This window comes from Schistocerca cancellata, chromosome 9 (genome assembly GCF_023864275.1).
Source record: "Schistocerca cancellata isolate TAMUIC-IGC-003103 chromosome 9, iqSchCanc2.1, whole genome shotgun sequence".
NCBI classification, from domain to species: Eukaryota; Metazoa; Arthropoda; class Insecta; order Orthoptera; family Acrididae; genus Schistocerca; species Schistocerca cancellata.
Window position 1 is genome coordinate 520,910,842 of NC_064634.1, and position 16,665 is coordinate 520,927,506.

Sequence of the window (16,665 nt, forward strand, 5' to 3'; positions counted from 1 at the left end):
ATACCTATGAATTACAATTACGAACAACTTAAATTGGAAGAAACACACAGAAAATGTTTTAGGGAAGGCTAACTGAAGACTTTGTGTTACTGGCAGGACACAGAAAATGGAACAGATCTACTAACGAGGCTGCCTACACTACTGTTGTCCGTCCTCTTTTAGAATACTGCTACGCGGTATGGGATCCTTACCAGATAGGATTGACGGAGTGCATCGAAAAAGTTCAAAGAAGGGCAGCACATTATGTATTATCGTGGAACAGGGGAGAGAGTGTCATTGAAATGATACATCATTTGGGTTGGACATCATTAAAAGAAAGGCGTTTTTCGTTGCGGCGGAATCTTCTCACGAAAATGCAATCACCAGCTTTCTCCTCCGAATGCGAACATATTTTGTTGACACCGACCTACATAGGGAGAAACGATCACTACGATAAAATAAGGGAAATCAGAGATCTTACTGAAAGATATAGGTGTTCGTTCTTACGGCGCGATATACGAGACTGGAATAATAGAGAATTGTGAAGGTGGTTCGATGAACCCTCTGCGAGGCACTTTAATGTTATTTGCAGCGTATTCATGCTCATGTAAATGTAGACGTAGAACGAAGCAACACTACTAACAACGCAAATCCTGCAGCGCACAATCCGAACATCATTCTTGTAAAGCTGGGTGCCTATACGGTAAGCAGTTTTCCTTCTATACTGGCTCAAGTAGCCAAAGTCTAACTATAACCACTCTGCACATTTACATACATGCAACAAGAGCCATCATACGTTTCAATTTGGAGAATGGCTTCTATCCCTGTCAGCAATTCGCTTTCCCTTAGGCCAACTATGCACCTAATCTTTAGACACTGTTCTCTGGCTCCACCCCCCAAGTAGCTTCTATATTCTTGTCTGAACTGCTCGTCGCCCACGTCTAAGATAAAAAAGGCTGCACTCCAGAGAAATACATACACAAAAAACTACGTGAAATTTAAATTTGTATTGGATGCTAAGAAATTTTACAAACTCTCTGCTTCAGCCGTCATCAGTTGTTTTGCTCCGCAGAAAGCAGAACTCGTCTACCACTTGTGATGTATCATTTCCGAATCTAATTCCTTCATCGTCACCTGATTGAATCAGACTTACCTTTGCTTAACTTTTGTCGATATTGACCTTATAAACTCCTTTCGACAGGCTATCCATTTCATTCAGATACTCTTCCGAGTTCTTTATCGTCTCTGACAAAATCATGTTGTCATCGTCGGAGCTGAAAGTTTTAATTTCTTCTTAATCGGCTGTCCAGATTTGTGCTGGGGTCCCCTTTAGCGCTTGCTCAGTGTACAAGACTTGCCTCACTGCTTCGGCCCCTCGCGTACGGTAGCTGCGACACCTCACCGACTCGTGGAGTCGGAGTGGAAGTGAAGTGCTGTGGCACGCTCTAGCTGTTTCATTATGTGCTGTCTGTGAGGTATGTCGTTGTGTCATTCAGTGTGCTCCAGTCGTCATGATGTGCAGTCTAGGACATTATGTGGTGGCACAATAGCACAATGTTGTCATATAAAAGAGATTATGTCGTAACATTTAAACTGCACTCTTAGGTGCCTGCGTAACCACCGAGTAAGTGAATCAGTTTTTTAAGTAAACCACAGGAGAAGGCAGGTGGTTCAATGTTTATTAATATATCGAACGTATGACACTATTATTAATAAACGTTGATCCACCTACCTTCTCCCACGATTTCATTAAAGAACCACGATTCCTCTATCATCTTCCACGATTTAATGTTAAAACTCTGATCCATTCACGTCGTTTATCGAAAACTACTTTCTCATGCGTTTCGCCGTCTTGTCCTGTCCGACTCGTCATTTCCCATCTTCACTTTCCATTATTCACCACGCACACAATTACCAAATGCAATATCCAACAAAACCGCGGACACCGTAAGTGCACTTTTGGGTACAGTCAAAGTACTCGTATATAGGTGAACTGGAGATTCGGATACCCGAGATTGCAGTTGGGGGAGGGTTTATTGGTATCCTGGTCTAGGGGTGAGTTACATAGGTGAGCTGGAGGTTGGGATACCGGCTTTCGTATTTGTGGGGTGAAGGGGGGGGGGGGGAGGGGTTATTGGTATTTTGTTATAGGGTGCAGCTATATAAGTTAACTGCAGATTGGGATACTGTGATCTTATGCGGTGTGTTGAATGATTTTGTCGGCCTTTGTTTTTTGGCAGTTTAGAGTGTTTCTTTTCTGAATGTTACGCCTCGAACGGTGTTGTATTTATTATTGAATTTATAGCTTATCATCGCCCGAGACCCCTTTTTGCCGCGTTTGTCCCACTAATTTAATTGGCTTTAGTCAGTGTGTAGCGTGGGTGCTTATTCCAGAATTGAAAACAACTGTGTAAGTTGAAATGACAAGTTTAATGTCGCAAATTTTAGCACAAAAATTACAGCTTTTACAGTTTTCAACTCGATGACATAAAAACAGCGCAATGGATAACGCATCTCGCCAGCATCAAAAAGTCAAATAATCCTACACACAACACTGTTAAATATTAACTCTCTGAAAGAACAGTAATTCTAAGCACAATAATATAAAAGTTAAATTGGAAGTTTCTTTACAAAACTGCTCCTACACATACGTTATGACGTTGGTCAGTACTACGAAAATCGTCCGATTCCGGTTCAAAGTTCGGTACTATTTAGGATGACAATCAAATCTACGGTAGATGGTTAGTTACCTGACAAATTTGAGCGCAAGATTACCCAAGGCCGCTCGAGTTTTCAGTGGACACAAGCAGGTGAAGCAACAAAGTTTAAGCCTCTGTATGCGGTATTTACCTTAATCTGCGACAAGCTGCCGACTGCAATGGCGCTCTCTCCCACTGAAATTCTTACAAAACTAATCAGGCCTTTGCTGAACTTTCCAGCAGAAACTTCCCCTGTGTTTCTCGTTATGCGAGAAAACATGTACTCAGCCCTAGTCTTTAAGTATGTGGCGATATACACGCGCATGGTTGGAGCAGGGTGCATACTATAGTTCCCTCTCAGTTCTCGCAAGAAGAATTAACTAATTTGGCTGGTACGTTTCTCCACAGTTGGAGCTAAACGTCGCTAGAGCTGGATTGCAGCCGCTGTGAGTGCAGTGTCCACACAAATTTCTTCTCTGAGTCGTACAGAGTGATAAGCACTCCGTTCTGCACTTGACGCCAGTTCAGAGACGAATCCCCGAATATTTCTCTCTTGTCCTACTCACGGCAGAACTACCTCCCCCACTTTGGTTCATTTATTCTTCACGTCACGGCCTTTTTCGACCAATAGGAGCGTTCCTCTTATTTTGTGGAAACTCTTTCTACTAATCGCAATGTCCATTCTATCAAACTGCGTCGAAACTTCAGAATTTTTCTCCTTCCTTGTGCGTTTCCGCCAATCGGACGTTTTGTGCCCCTTCTTGAGGTCTAAAGTACATTGCCCTTTCCTCGTGTCACATGCGCTGGACGCGTGATCGAAATGCGTTACTAGTTTTTCTCCGCATCCCACTGGAATTCCGAAACGCAGCTTTCTAAAGCCTTGCGCGGCCCTCCCTCCTGAATCACCTGGTCGGGTCGCTGACCTTCCTCCTGCCAAACCTCGAAGTGGCTTCCGTCGTAACCCTTGCAGCGCGCCTACGCTACGCCGTTGCCCACCTGTCTTTTCAAACTAAAAACGACTCACGTTGCCTGTTCCACTCAAAGACACGCATACGGTGTGTTAATTACTGTCGATTTACTGTCAACCCTTTTTGCAATACACACTGAGAGGCAAATGTTCTCATAACCAGCGAAGTACGTTAGGTGTAATATTCACCTTCTTGTTGCGAAGCATAAAGTTCTCATGTAAGGTGCAAATATGATCATTTATTCTGCCACCTTACAAGTGGATAGGTTCGTGGTCGCCTTGTCCGATACGCTCGAAGTAAGGGTTTCCGGGATGGTGGAGAAGTCACTGGCTGGAGCAGGCAGGTGGTTTCCCAGTCTCCAGTAATCCTCACTACTCGATTATTACTCAGTTATTATTACAATTCGAGTGCCAAGTGCAGGTGCAGCACGATACGGTCGGTGACCTCAGTGCCCGTTGTTGGCAGTGGAAGTTCCAGCTGACGCCGTCCGGGGATGGCGAGGCCGCAACGCCGTGGCCCATCTTCATTACGTTCAACAACGGCTCCCTGCTGGGCAGCGACGACGTGATGCAGAGCGTGTGGATGCTCGACGACGAGATGGACATCACCGTAGGTCTGGCGGAGGGAGAACTGATACTCCTCAACTACAAATGGACCGGTAAGACACCCATACAGTTTCTTTTGTTCCACATTCGAGACGCGTTTCGAAAACATTACTTTCAGATGAAACCCGAATGGCTGAACTATGGTAAAGTTAAAAGTCTGTTTAAGAAAGGAGATAAAAAAAATACTATAAAATTTCCGTCCAATTTCACTTTAGCCAGCATTCCCAAATATTCAGTCGGCCTCTTAACCATCTGATAACAAATATTACATTATCCAAAGGAGGAGACGAGATACTGGCAGGAGCGGTCGCGAGTCGTGCTTGGGTAGCTCGGTCGGTAGAACATTTTCCTGTTAAAAGCAAAGGTCGCCAGTTCGAGTCCCCGTTTGACACACAGTTTTAATCTGCCAGAAAGTTTCGTATCAATGCCTACTACGCTGCAGTGTGAAAATTTTATTCAGTATGTTGTCCAAGCCTCACAAGGAACCCCTCAGTACAAGGTCGCAAGTTCACTCTTTAATAAGGCTCATTTGTAATTATTAGCTGCTAATGACACACCTCTACATCTACATCTACATCCACACTCCGCAAGCCACCTGACGGTGTGTGGCGGAGGGTACCTTGAGTACCTCTATCGGTTCTCCCTTCTATTCCGTCCGCAGCCCGTGGTCGTGTGGTAGCGTTCTCGCTTCCCGCGCCCGGGTTCCCGGGTTCGATTCACGGCGGGGTCAGGGGTTTTCTCTGCCTCGTGATGACTGGGTGTTGTGTGATGTCCTTAGGTTAGTTCGGTTTAAGTAGTTCTAAGTTCTAGGGGACTGATGACCATAGATGTTAAGTCCCATAGTGCTCAGAGCCATTTGAACCATTTTGAACCTTCTATTCCAGTCTCGTATTGTTCGTGGAAAGAAGGATTGTCGGTATGCCTCTGTGTGGGCTCTAATCTCTCTGATTTTATCCTCATGGTCTCTTCGCGAGATATACGTAGGAGGGAGCAATATACTGCTTGACTCTTCGGTGAAGGTATGTTGTCGAAACTTTGACAAAAGCCCGTACCGAGCTACTGAGCGTCTCTCCTGCAGAGTCTTCCACTGGAGTTTATCTATCATCTCCGTAACGCTTCCGCGATTACTAAATGATCCTGTAACGAAGCGTGCTGCTCTCCGTTGGATCTTCTCTATATCTTCTAACAAACCTATCTGGTACGGATCCCACACTGCTGAGCAGTATTCAAGCAGTGGGCGAACAAGCGTACTGTAACCTACTTCCTTTGTTTTCGGATTGCATTTCCTTAGGATTCTTCCAATGAATATCAGTCTGGCATCTGCTTTACCGACGATCAACATTATATGATCATTCCATTTTAAATCACTCCTAATGCGTACTCCCAGATAATTTATAGTATTAACTGCTTCCAGTTGCTGACCTGCTATTTTGTAGCTAAATGATAAAGGATCTATCTTTCTGTGTATTCGCAGCACATTACACTTGTCTACATTGAGATTCAATTGCCATTCCCTGCACCATGCGTCAATTCGCTGCAGATCCTCCTGCATTTCAGTACAATTTTCCATTGTTACAACCTCTCGATACACCACAGCATCATCTGAAAAAAGCCTCAATGAACTTCCGATGTCATCCACCAGGTCATTTATGTATATTGTGAATAGCAACGGTCCTATGACACTCCCCTGCGGCACACCTGAAATCACTCTTACTTCGGAAGACTTCTATCCATGACATGCTGCGTCCTGTTATCTAGGAACTCCTCAATCCAATCACACAACTGGTCTGATAGTCCATATGCTCTTACTTTGTTCATTAAACGACTGTGGGGAACTGTATCGAACGCCTTGCGGAAGTCAAGAAACACGGCATCTACCTGTGAACCCGTGTCTATGGCCCTCTGAGTCTCGTGGACGAATAGCGCGAGCTGGGTTTCACATGACCGTCTTTTTCGGAACCCATGCTGATTCCTACAGAGTAGATTTCTAGTCTCCAGAAAAGTCATTATACTAGAACACAATACGTGTTCCAAAATTCTACAACTGATCGACGTTAGAGATATAGGTCTATAGTTCTGCACATCTGTTCGACGTCCCTTCTTGAAAACGGGGATGACCTGTGCCCTTTTCCAATCCTTTGGAACGCTACGCTCTTCTAGAGACCTACGGTACACCGCTGCAAGAAGGGGGGCAAGTTCCTTCGCGTACTCTGTGTAAAATTGAACTGGTATCCCATCAGGTCCAGAGGCCTTTCCTCTTTTGAGCGATTTTAATTGTTTCTCTATCCCTCTGTCGTCTATTTCGATATCTACCATTTTGTCATACGTGCGACAATCTAGAGAAGGAACTACACTGCAATCTTCCTCTGTGAAACAACTTTGGAAAAAGACATTTAGTATTTCGGCCTTTAGTCTGTCATCCTCTGTTTCAGTACCATTTTGGTCACAGAGTGTCTGGACATTTTGTTTTGATCCACCTACCGCATTGACATAAGACCAAAATTTCTTAGGATTTTCTGCCAAGTCAGTACATAGAACTTTACTTTCGAATTCATTGAACGCCTCTCGCATAGCCCTCCTCATACTACATATCGCTTCGCGTAATTTTTATTTGTGTGCAAGGCTTTGGCTATGTTTATGTTTGCTGTGAAGTTCCCTTTGCTTCCGCAGCAGTTTTCTAACTCGGCTGTTGTACCACGGTGGGTCTTTTCCATCTCTTACGATCCTGCTTGGCACATACTCATCTAACGCATTCTGTACGACGGTTTTGAACTTTGTCCACTGATCCTCAACACTATCTGTACTTGAGACAAAACTTTTGTGTTGAGCCAACAGGTACTCTGAAATCTGCTTTTTGTCACTTTTTCTAAACAGAAAAATCTTCCTACCCTTTTTAATATTCCTATTTACGGCTGAAATCATCGACGCCATAACCGCTTTATGATCGCTGATTCCCTGTTCTGCGTTAACTTTTTCAAATACACTCCTGGAAATGGAAAAAAGAACACATTGACACCGGTGTGTCAGACCCACCATACTTGCTCCGGACACTGCGAGAGGGCTGTACAAGCAATGATCACACGCACGGCACAGCGGACACACCAGGAACCGCGGTGTTGGCCGTCGAATGGCGCTAGCTGCGCAGCATTTGTGCACCGCCGCCGTCAGTGTCAGCCAGTTTGCCGTGGCATACGGAGCTCCATCGCAGTCTTTAAAACTGGTAGCATGCCGCGACAGCGTGGACGTGAACCGTATGTGCAGTTGACGGACTTTGACCGAGGGCGTATAGTGGGCATGCGGGAGGCCGGGTGGACGTACCGCCGAATTGCTCAACACGCGGGGCGTGAGGTCTCCACAGTACATCGATGTTGTCGCCAGTGGTCGACGGAAGGTGCACGTGCCCGTCGACCTGGGACCGGACCGCAGCGACGCACGGATGCACGCCAAGACCGTAGGATCCTACGCAGTGCCGTAGGGGACCGCACCGCCACTTCCCAGCAAATTAGGGACACTGTTGCTCCTGGGGTATCGGCGAGGACCATTCGCAACCGTCTCCATGAAGCTGGGCTACGGTCCCGCACACCGTTAGGCCGTCTTCCGCTCACGCCCCAACATCGTGCAGCCCGCCTCCAGTGGTGTCGCGACAGGCGTGAATGGAGGGACGAATGGAGATGTGTCGTCTTCAGCGATGAGAGTCGCTTCTGCCTTGGTGCCAATGATGGTCGTATGCGTGTTTGGCGCCGTGCAGGTGAGCGCCACAATCAGGACTTCATACGATCGAGGCACACAGGGCCAACACCCGGCGTCATGGTGTGGGGAGCGATCTCCTATACTGGCCGTACACCACTGGTGATCGTCGAGGGGACACGGAATAGTGCACGGTACATCCAAACCGTCGTCGAACCCATCGTTCTACCATTCCTAGACCGGCAAGGGAACTTGCTGTTCCAGCAGGACAATGCACGTCCGCATGTATCCCGTGCCACCCAACGTGCTCTAGAAGGTGTAAGTCAACTACCCTGGCCAGCAAGATCTCCGGATCTGTCCCCCATTGAGCGTGTTTGGGACTGGATGAAGCGTCGTCTCACGCGGTCTGCACGTCCAGCACGAACGCTGGTCCAACTGAGGCGCCAGGTGGAAATGGCACGGCAAGGCGTTGCACAGGACTACATCCAGCATCTCTACGATCGTCTCCATGGGAGAATAGCAGCCTGCATTGCTGCGAAAGGTGGATATACACTGTACTAGTGCCGACATTGTGCATGCTCTGTTGCCTGTGTCTATGTGCCTGTGGTTCTGTCAGTGTGATCGTGTGATGTATCTGACCCCGGGAATGTGTCAATAAAGTTTCCCCTTCCTGGGACAATGAATTCACGGTATTCTTATTTCAATTTCCAGCAGTGTAGTTCGGGTCTGTTTGTCACCAGAAGGTCTAATATGTTATCGCCACGAGTCGGTTCTCTGTTTAATTGCTCAAGGTAGTTTTCAGATAAAGCATTTAAAAAAATTTCACTGGATTCTTTGTCCCTGCCACCCGTTATGAATGTCTGAGTCTCCCAGTCTATATCCGGCAAATTAAAATCTCCACCCAGAACTATAACATGGTGGGGAAATCTACTCGAAATATTTTCCAAATTATCCTTCAGGTGCTCAGCCACAACAGCTGCTGAGCCAGGGGGCCTATAGAGACATCCAATTACCATGTCTGAGCCTGCTTTAACCGTGACCTTCACCCAAATCATTTCACCGTGTGCATCAGGAGGGCCACAGAAAATGAGCGCCCGACACGTGCAGAGAATACCGATCTATGGGATGCATGTATAACACTTCGCAAAGTGCACATCGTCGACATTGGAGAAACGTTAAAAACAAGTTATTAACTTGCAGCCTAAACAACGAATGAAAACTTGCGCACCACGTGATCACTGAGGTTGGCACCATTAGTGTCAGAGGCGATCTCTTTGGGAGTTACAAACCGAGCAGGGCGTTCACCTAGGTATCCCCTATCAAAGAATGCATATAGAATTATATTGGTGCAACGGGATGGTGAGAACTGATGGAATTTGATGGCATGCAGGCGAATTCAAAACAGTCTGTCGTGCAGCTTACCATGAAACCGGTTACCCATTAAGGCGTAGCTGCAAATAATGTGATAACACGTTTTATAGGCTGAATTTGTCCTGATGTTCCAGCTGGTATGAAATGCAATGCCACACACTTTTCAGGAAGGATAGTTTGCTCTAAAAAAGTATGATTTTTATACGCTGACCAGGAATCAAGCAAAAGCAAGTTATTTTTATCAGCTATTGGCCAAAAGCGGCGCTTATGCTATAGTTGTAGTTCTCTTACAGCCATTTCCCCACTCTTGCTTTCTGCGACGTAAATATTCCCTCCCGCCCTTGCAAGCCGGCCGGTGTGGCCGTGTGGTTCTAGGCGCTTCAGTCTGGAACCGCGTGACCGCTACGGTCGCAGGTTCGAATCCTGCCTCGGGCATGGATGTGTGTGATGTCCTTAGGTTAGTTAGGTTTAAGTAGTTCTAAGTTCTAGGGGACTGATGACCACAGCTGTTAAGTCCCATAGTGCTCAGAGCCATTTGAACCATTTTTGAACCGCCCTTGCAAGATGACGCACACCAGGAGGAATCGTAGGGGGTAGAGCAGCTCCAGCTTCTCGGAGCGCAACACATAACCTTCCAGCCAATTCCCCATTCACATTGACAGTCGGCACAATTGTATGCGAATGCGTTAAGGCACTGATGTTAGTTCAGCTTGCTACAACTCTCTTGGTATCTCTCATTTTCAGTGTTCCTTTCATCTGTATTTTCTCTTCAAATTCCGATTGGTCGGAGACGAAAACAAATTTGTTACTGAACGATGAGATAAGTTATTTTATCTCATCTACAAATTTTCTGGCCGATTCCGCTGATTACTATGCATCGTCAAGTTGACGCTTTGTTTGAAATTTCGTCATCGTACCTCTTCCAGCTCTGTAGCTCTGTTTGAAGTTCCGCAACCGTCCACTGCTTCCTCTAAAATCACTGTAATCTGCATCACCCGTAGTTTGATGTGTATAACGTAGTTGGTCACTGTCATGCACATCCTGCAAATTGGATCACGCATACTTGAAACCGACAAACACCAGCTTTTGTTGCAAGTGCACTTTGTCCTACCTTGAACATCGGTAGTTTTTCTTACGCCATACACGGTCATATTGCTGTTTACTTATTATAAATTGTTCATAATTGTCTTTTTTTTACTATGCTGCGGATGATATTCCATATATGTAATTACGTTTAGTACCCGCTCCTTGGACTGTGTTTGTCCTTTACTACGTTACACTGGAGACGGGATTTGTGGCTCCCTGCCCGACGAGGATGATGATCTACATGGTTCGAAACGTGTTCCATTATCACTTTCACTTGTTAGGCACGTATCGTCACGTACTACTCCTCATGTACTCGTACATAGACCGCACACAACCCACCGACGCATCTTGCAAAAACGTTAATATTTCATCTGCCACTCTTACGAAACTCTTTAGTGTCCTTCTGACGAAATGTCAACCTCGGCAACTATTGCTGCAGATATAATGCAATGCTTGCTTCGTTTATCGTTGCCGTTGCTCTGCACCACTAGCGCTGCAGCGTGTTGCGAGTTACTCTTCGACTAAGTAGTTGCACTACGTAACACAACGTCGTGCTGTTCTCACTACTGGACATCTCCAGTCTCGCCCCCTTTTGCACGAACAACCAACATAGTAGTTGCACGGTAGACAATATGTGGGGAGTCGAGTGCCGTAAACATCATTCGTCTTTTCCGACCTCCCGCTCCAGGGGTTCCTTGTCAGTTCGGATTTTAAGGGTTTCTGGTACTGATAAAACAATCTACATAGTGAAAATATACTTAATTAATTAGGTAATAAGTTACAGGCTACTGTATATTGTGATCTGTCAAAAGCATTTGAATTTGTAAATCACAATATCATTTCGAGTAAATTATTAAATTACGCTGTAACTGGAAATGCTGCATAATGGTTTGGTTCCGACATCTCTGACAGGAAACAAAGGGTGTCATTGGGAAAGAGACGTTTATTAAGCTATCGAGCGTAATTCAACTGGGATCTAATTACGATTACACTTGGTGTTCCATCTTAGGGCTCTTGCTCTTTTTTGTGTATATCAGTGACGTTTCCTTAGTAATATTACCAGATGAGAAGTTTGTTTTGTTCTCAGATGATACAACCATTGGAATAAATAGCTAATCGAGTGTAGTCTTAGAAAGATCGGCAATGAAACTTTCGAGGACTTTAATAACTGGTTTCCAGCCAATTCTTTGTCACTAAATTTAGAAAAAACACGCTGCATGCAATTCAGAACTTGTAAGAGATTTCCCACCAGTAAATGCCTAAAATGCTGTGACAAACACATGACGAAGTCAACAGCGTTAGATTTTCGGCTTTACAGCCCGATAAGAAAATTCAGCTGGCGGGAACACACCACACATCTGGTGAAGCGCCTAAACAAATCTCTATTTGCAATGCGAATTTTTTCAGACATAGTGGACATTAAATGAAAAGGCTGGCACACTATGCCGACTTTCAAAAATCCCTGGTATGTTTCGAATCACATCACAGGCGGCTACAATTCTGACAAATAATTCCGTCTCCGTATCAACTCTGGGCTCATAACAAGTGGCTTCCCGTATCCCCATATGAAACAATCGAGGGGATTCTGCTCAAGTGACCTCGCAGGCCACGGAACAGGACGTTCCCTTCCAGTCCAGCGAGCGGGTTGTACTACCTAGTAATCAGGCTAGTCCTCCTCGTTTCCCTGCAATAAATAAAGAATGTACATGTAAATAAACAGCACAGTACGTGTAAACTCGTACGGATGTTAGTTGTAAATGAGCTGGAAAACTGTAACGCTAGACAAAGCTGTAGACAAGTTTACCTCCGTAAGCTGGCTTCTCCAATTCCAGGTTCTCTACCTCAATTTGTTCAGTGCATCATTCTCTATGTCCTGTTACATTTTTGCACGCTCATAGTTCAGGTGATACGACCTCGTAAACAGTGGGATTCGTGAAAAACTGGTTCTTGCATGAAACGGAGAGCAAATTTTCAGATTCGAGGTGACGAGAGCGGGGAGGGGGGGGGGGGGGGGGAGGAGAGGCGGCGTTGGGTTCACTGCTGAATGCTAACATACAATACAGCATTTAACTGTAAAGATGATTATCCCATTTATCTAGAGCCGCGCGGGATTAGCCGAGCGGTTTAAGGCGCTGCAGTCATGGACTGTGCGGCTGGTCCCGGCGAAGGTTCGAGTCCTCTCTCAGGCATGGATGTGCGTGTTTGTCCTTAGGATAATTTAGGTTAAGTAGTGTGTAAGCTTAGGGACTGATGACCTTAGCAGTTAAGTCCCATAAGACTTCACACACATTTGAACATTTATCTTGAACACTGAAAGTACCTTTCCCTCCGGCAGCAGTATACGAGGATTGGAACTTTAATAGTGGCAACTATTTATTTACAGCTCGTACAAAATAGAGGCGTGTTTCAGAGTTTTACTGACCTTCAGAGTAGTCACCAGCATTGTGTATAACCCGTTGCCGGCGATGTGGAAGTCGTAGGACACTCTTAGCAGTGCCAATTGTGTTGACAGTTCGAGCGGCGTGCTCTATTGCCCGACGAATTTGTAGTAGTTCTGAAGCGAGTGCCGTGCAGTGTTTCCATCAGTTTAGAAATCGAATTGAACTCACGAGGGCTTAAGTCAGGGGAGTGCAGTAGGTGGTACAGCACTTAGCATCCACATCAGTCAAACAAATCAGTAACAAACTTCCTGTCAGATTAAAACTGTGTGCCGGACCGAGACTCGAACTCGGGACCTTTGCCTTTCGCGGGCAAGTGCTCTAACAACTGAGCTACCCAAGCACGACTCACGCCCCGTCCTCACAGCTCTACTTCTGCCAGTACCTCGTCTCCTACCTTCCAAACTGAAATCAGTAACAGCTTGCACTGTACGTGCTTGAGCATTGTCCTGAAAAAGTTCGTTCAGGTCCAGCAGGAAGTGTCATCACCTGTGTCTCTATGCTGTTCAGTTTTGGAACACAACCTACGACTAGCTTAGAGACAGAAGTGATGACACTTTCTGCAGGACGTGACCATCATTTTGCAGGACAATGCTGGCAACGGGTTATACACAATGTTGGTGACTACTTTGAAGGTCAGTAAAACTCTGAAACACTGTTTTGTACGAGCTGTAAATAAATAGTTGCCACTATTAAAGTTCCAGCCTCCAGCCCTCATATATATATATATATATATATATATATATATATATATATATATATATATATATATATATATATTCTCTATGTCCTAGTGATATACGAGGTGCATTCAAGTTCTAAGGCCTCAGATTTTTTTTCTCCGGACTGGAAAGAGATAGAAACATGCGCATTGTTTTAAAATGAGGCCGCGTTCATTGCCAATACGTCCCAGAGATGGCAGCACCGTACGGCAGATGGAATTTTACCGCCAGCGGCGAGAATGAGAACTGTTTTAAATACTTAAAATGGCGACGTTTTCCTTACTTGAACAGCGTACAATCATTCGTTTTCTGAATTTGCGTGGTGTGAAACCAATTGAAATTCATCGACAGTTGAAGGAGACATGTGGTGATGGAGTTATGGATATGTCGAAAGTGCGTTCTTGGGTGCGACAGTTTAATGAAGGCAGAACATCGTGTGACAAGAAACCGAAACAACCTTGGGCTCGCACAAGCCGGTCTGACGACATGATCGAGAAAGTGGAGATAATTGTTTTGAGGGATCGCCGAATGACTGTTGAACAGATCACCTCCAGAGTTGGCATTTCTGTGGGTTCTGTGCACACAATCCTGCATGACGACCTGAAAACGCGAAAAGTGTCATCCAGGTGGGTGCCACGAATGCTGACGGATGACCACATGGCTGCCCGTGTGGCATGTTGCCAAGCAATGTTGACGCGCAACGACAGCATGAATGGGACTTTCTTTATGTCGGTTGTGACAGTGGATGAGAAACAAAGCGCCACTCAGCTCAATGGAAGCACACAGGTTCACCGCCACCAAAAAAATTTCGGGTAACCGCCAGTGCTGAAAAAATGATGGTGTCCATGTTCTGGGACATCCTTACCCATTGAGTTCCAAAGGGCACTACGGTAACAGGTGCATCCTACGAAAATGTTTTGAAGAACAAATTCCTTCCTGCACTGCAACAAAAACGTCCGGGAAGGGCTGTGTGTGCGCTGTTTCACCAAGACAATGCACCCGCACATCGAGCTAACGTTACGCAACAGTTTCTTCGTGATAACAACTTTGAAGTGATTCCTCATGCTCCCTACTCACCTGACCTGGCTCCTAGTGACTTTTGGCTTTTTCCAACAATGAAAGACACTCTCCGTGGCCGCACATTCACCAGCCGTGCTGCTATTGCCTCAGCGATTTTCCAGTGGTCAAAACAGACTCCTAAAGAAGCCTTCGCCGCTGCCATGGAATCATGGCGTCAGCGTTGTGAAAAATGTGTACGTCTGCAGGGCGATTACGTCGAGAAGTAACGCCAGTTTCATCGATTTCGGGTGAGCAGTTAATTAGAAAAAAAATCGGAGGCCTTAGAACTTGAATGCACCTCGTATATGAGGGCTGGAACTTTAATAGTGGCCAGCAAATGTTGTTTAGCTACCAGGGGGACATTAACATGTCTGACTGCCTTTCTTGTAACTTGCTTAATGAGAAAGATGTGAAGAGCACTACATTTCATTATTACATATCTCCGTGTATTTTTAATTCGGTAATCCACTTTCTCACGTCAAGAGCTTTTCCGAAACGTATCCGAGCGTACCGCTCACATGAACATGACGTTCTTGAAAACACAACACGAAATTAATTTTAACATTCCTGTACTTGCACACAGTGTAGGTAGATAACGTAACTCGTCCACTTCCTGGAGTTTACAGCAAGCAAATGGAAACAGAAGGAGAGTACGCGCCGGTCATTCAGTCAGCCGTCTGCAGTTCAGCGTTCGCGTGGGTACGTACACCAGCCAAGAGGAGGTAGTGTATAAATGTTACTCAGCTACAGACAATATAGGTCAGCAGAATAAGTGCAATAATTATGAGAATCTACAATTATTGCTCCGCTGAAAACTCAACCGACAAAGCTGCAAGAAAGAGGAAATAGTGTCCGGCTAAACAACATTTGCTTGGTACGTATTTGTATTTTACTTCTGGACAAAAACTTATTTGAGGTGGTCAACTTCTGGACAAAGCGATTGACAGCCCTGGCCGTAAGGGGACCAACTGGGTGCTGGCGGCTTCCAGATGCAATAGTGTGGACGCAAATGTGACGAAGCTCAGGAAGCAGATGATACTCGTGTTACAGCGGGAGGGACATTTTGCTCCACAGATTCAAGTGGACACCGCCAGGGAGCAAGAAGAAATCGGCACATAATAAACATCCCGTGGGCGATATCGATAAACGTGCCATCAGGAAGAAATTTCGTTATGAACAATGAACAGAAACGTCATATTTCGTGAAGCTGCCAGAAATATTGTTCCACCTACAAAATTTTTAAAAAGTTGTCGGAATAAATGAGTTGCGATGTGTGCGAAGTAGCAACAGAATCTCAAAAAACGTTTCGTGGGAGAAAGAAGCACCAGGATTACAACAGCCAGTGGTTTATTGGACTGTGAATCTACATCTGGATGTACATGATTACACTGCAATTCACACTTAAGTGCCTGGAGTGAAAACCTCATTCTGTGGCTAAGCCATGTCTCCGCAATATCCTTTCTTTCAGGGGTGCTAGTTCTGCAACGTTCGCAGGAGAACTTCTGTTAAGTTTGGAAGGTAGGAGACGAGGTACTGGCGGAAGTAAAGCTGTGAGGACGGGGCGTGAGTCCTGCTTGGGTAGCTCAGTCGGTAGAGCACTTGCTCGCAAAAGGCAAAGGTCCCGAGTTCGAGTCTCGGTCCGGCACACAGTTTTAATCTGCCAGGAAGTTTCATATCAACGCACACTCCGCTGCAGAGTGAAAATCTCATTCTGGAAACATCCTCCAGGCTGTGGCTAAGCCATGTTTTCGCAATATCCTTGCTTTCAGGAGTGCTAGTTCTGCAAGGTTCGCAGGAGAGCTTCTGTTAAGTTTGGAAGGTAGGAGACGAGGTACTGGCAGAAGTAAAGCTGTGAGGACGGGGCGTGAGTCGTGCTTGGGTAGCTCAGTCGGTAGAGCACTTGCCCGCGAAAGGAAAAGGTCCCGAGTTCGAGTCTCGGTCCGGCACACAGTTTTAATCTGCCAGGAAGTTTCAAGTACACAATTAAAGCAATTCAATACCTTCAGGATATAAAGCACTCTACAATGGCTGATGAATTCTTTTTGTTAAAT

At 45.6% G+C, this 16,665-nt stretch overlaps 1 protein-coding gene across 1 annotated transcript in view; it reads left to right on the forward strand.

The window, feature by feature from the left end:
• Positions 1-16,665, forward strand: part of LOC126101542 (aminopeptidase N-like) — a 145,947-nt gene that overhangs the window by 94,124 nt on the left and 35,158 nt on the right. Inside the window, exon 9 of the mRNA XM_049912181.1 lies at positions 4,112-4,304. Coding sequence (XP_049768138.1) covers positions 4,112-4,304 — 193 coding nt within the window. The remainder of the gene's footprint in view (positions 1-4,111; positions 4,305-16,665) is intronic.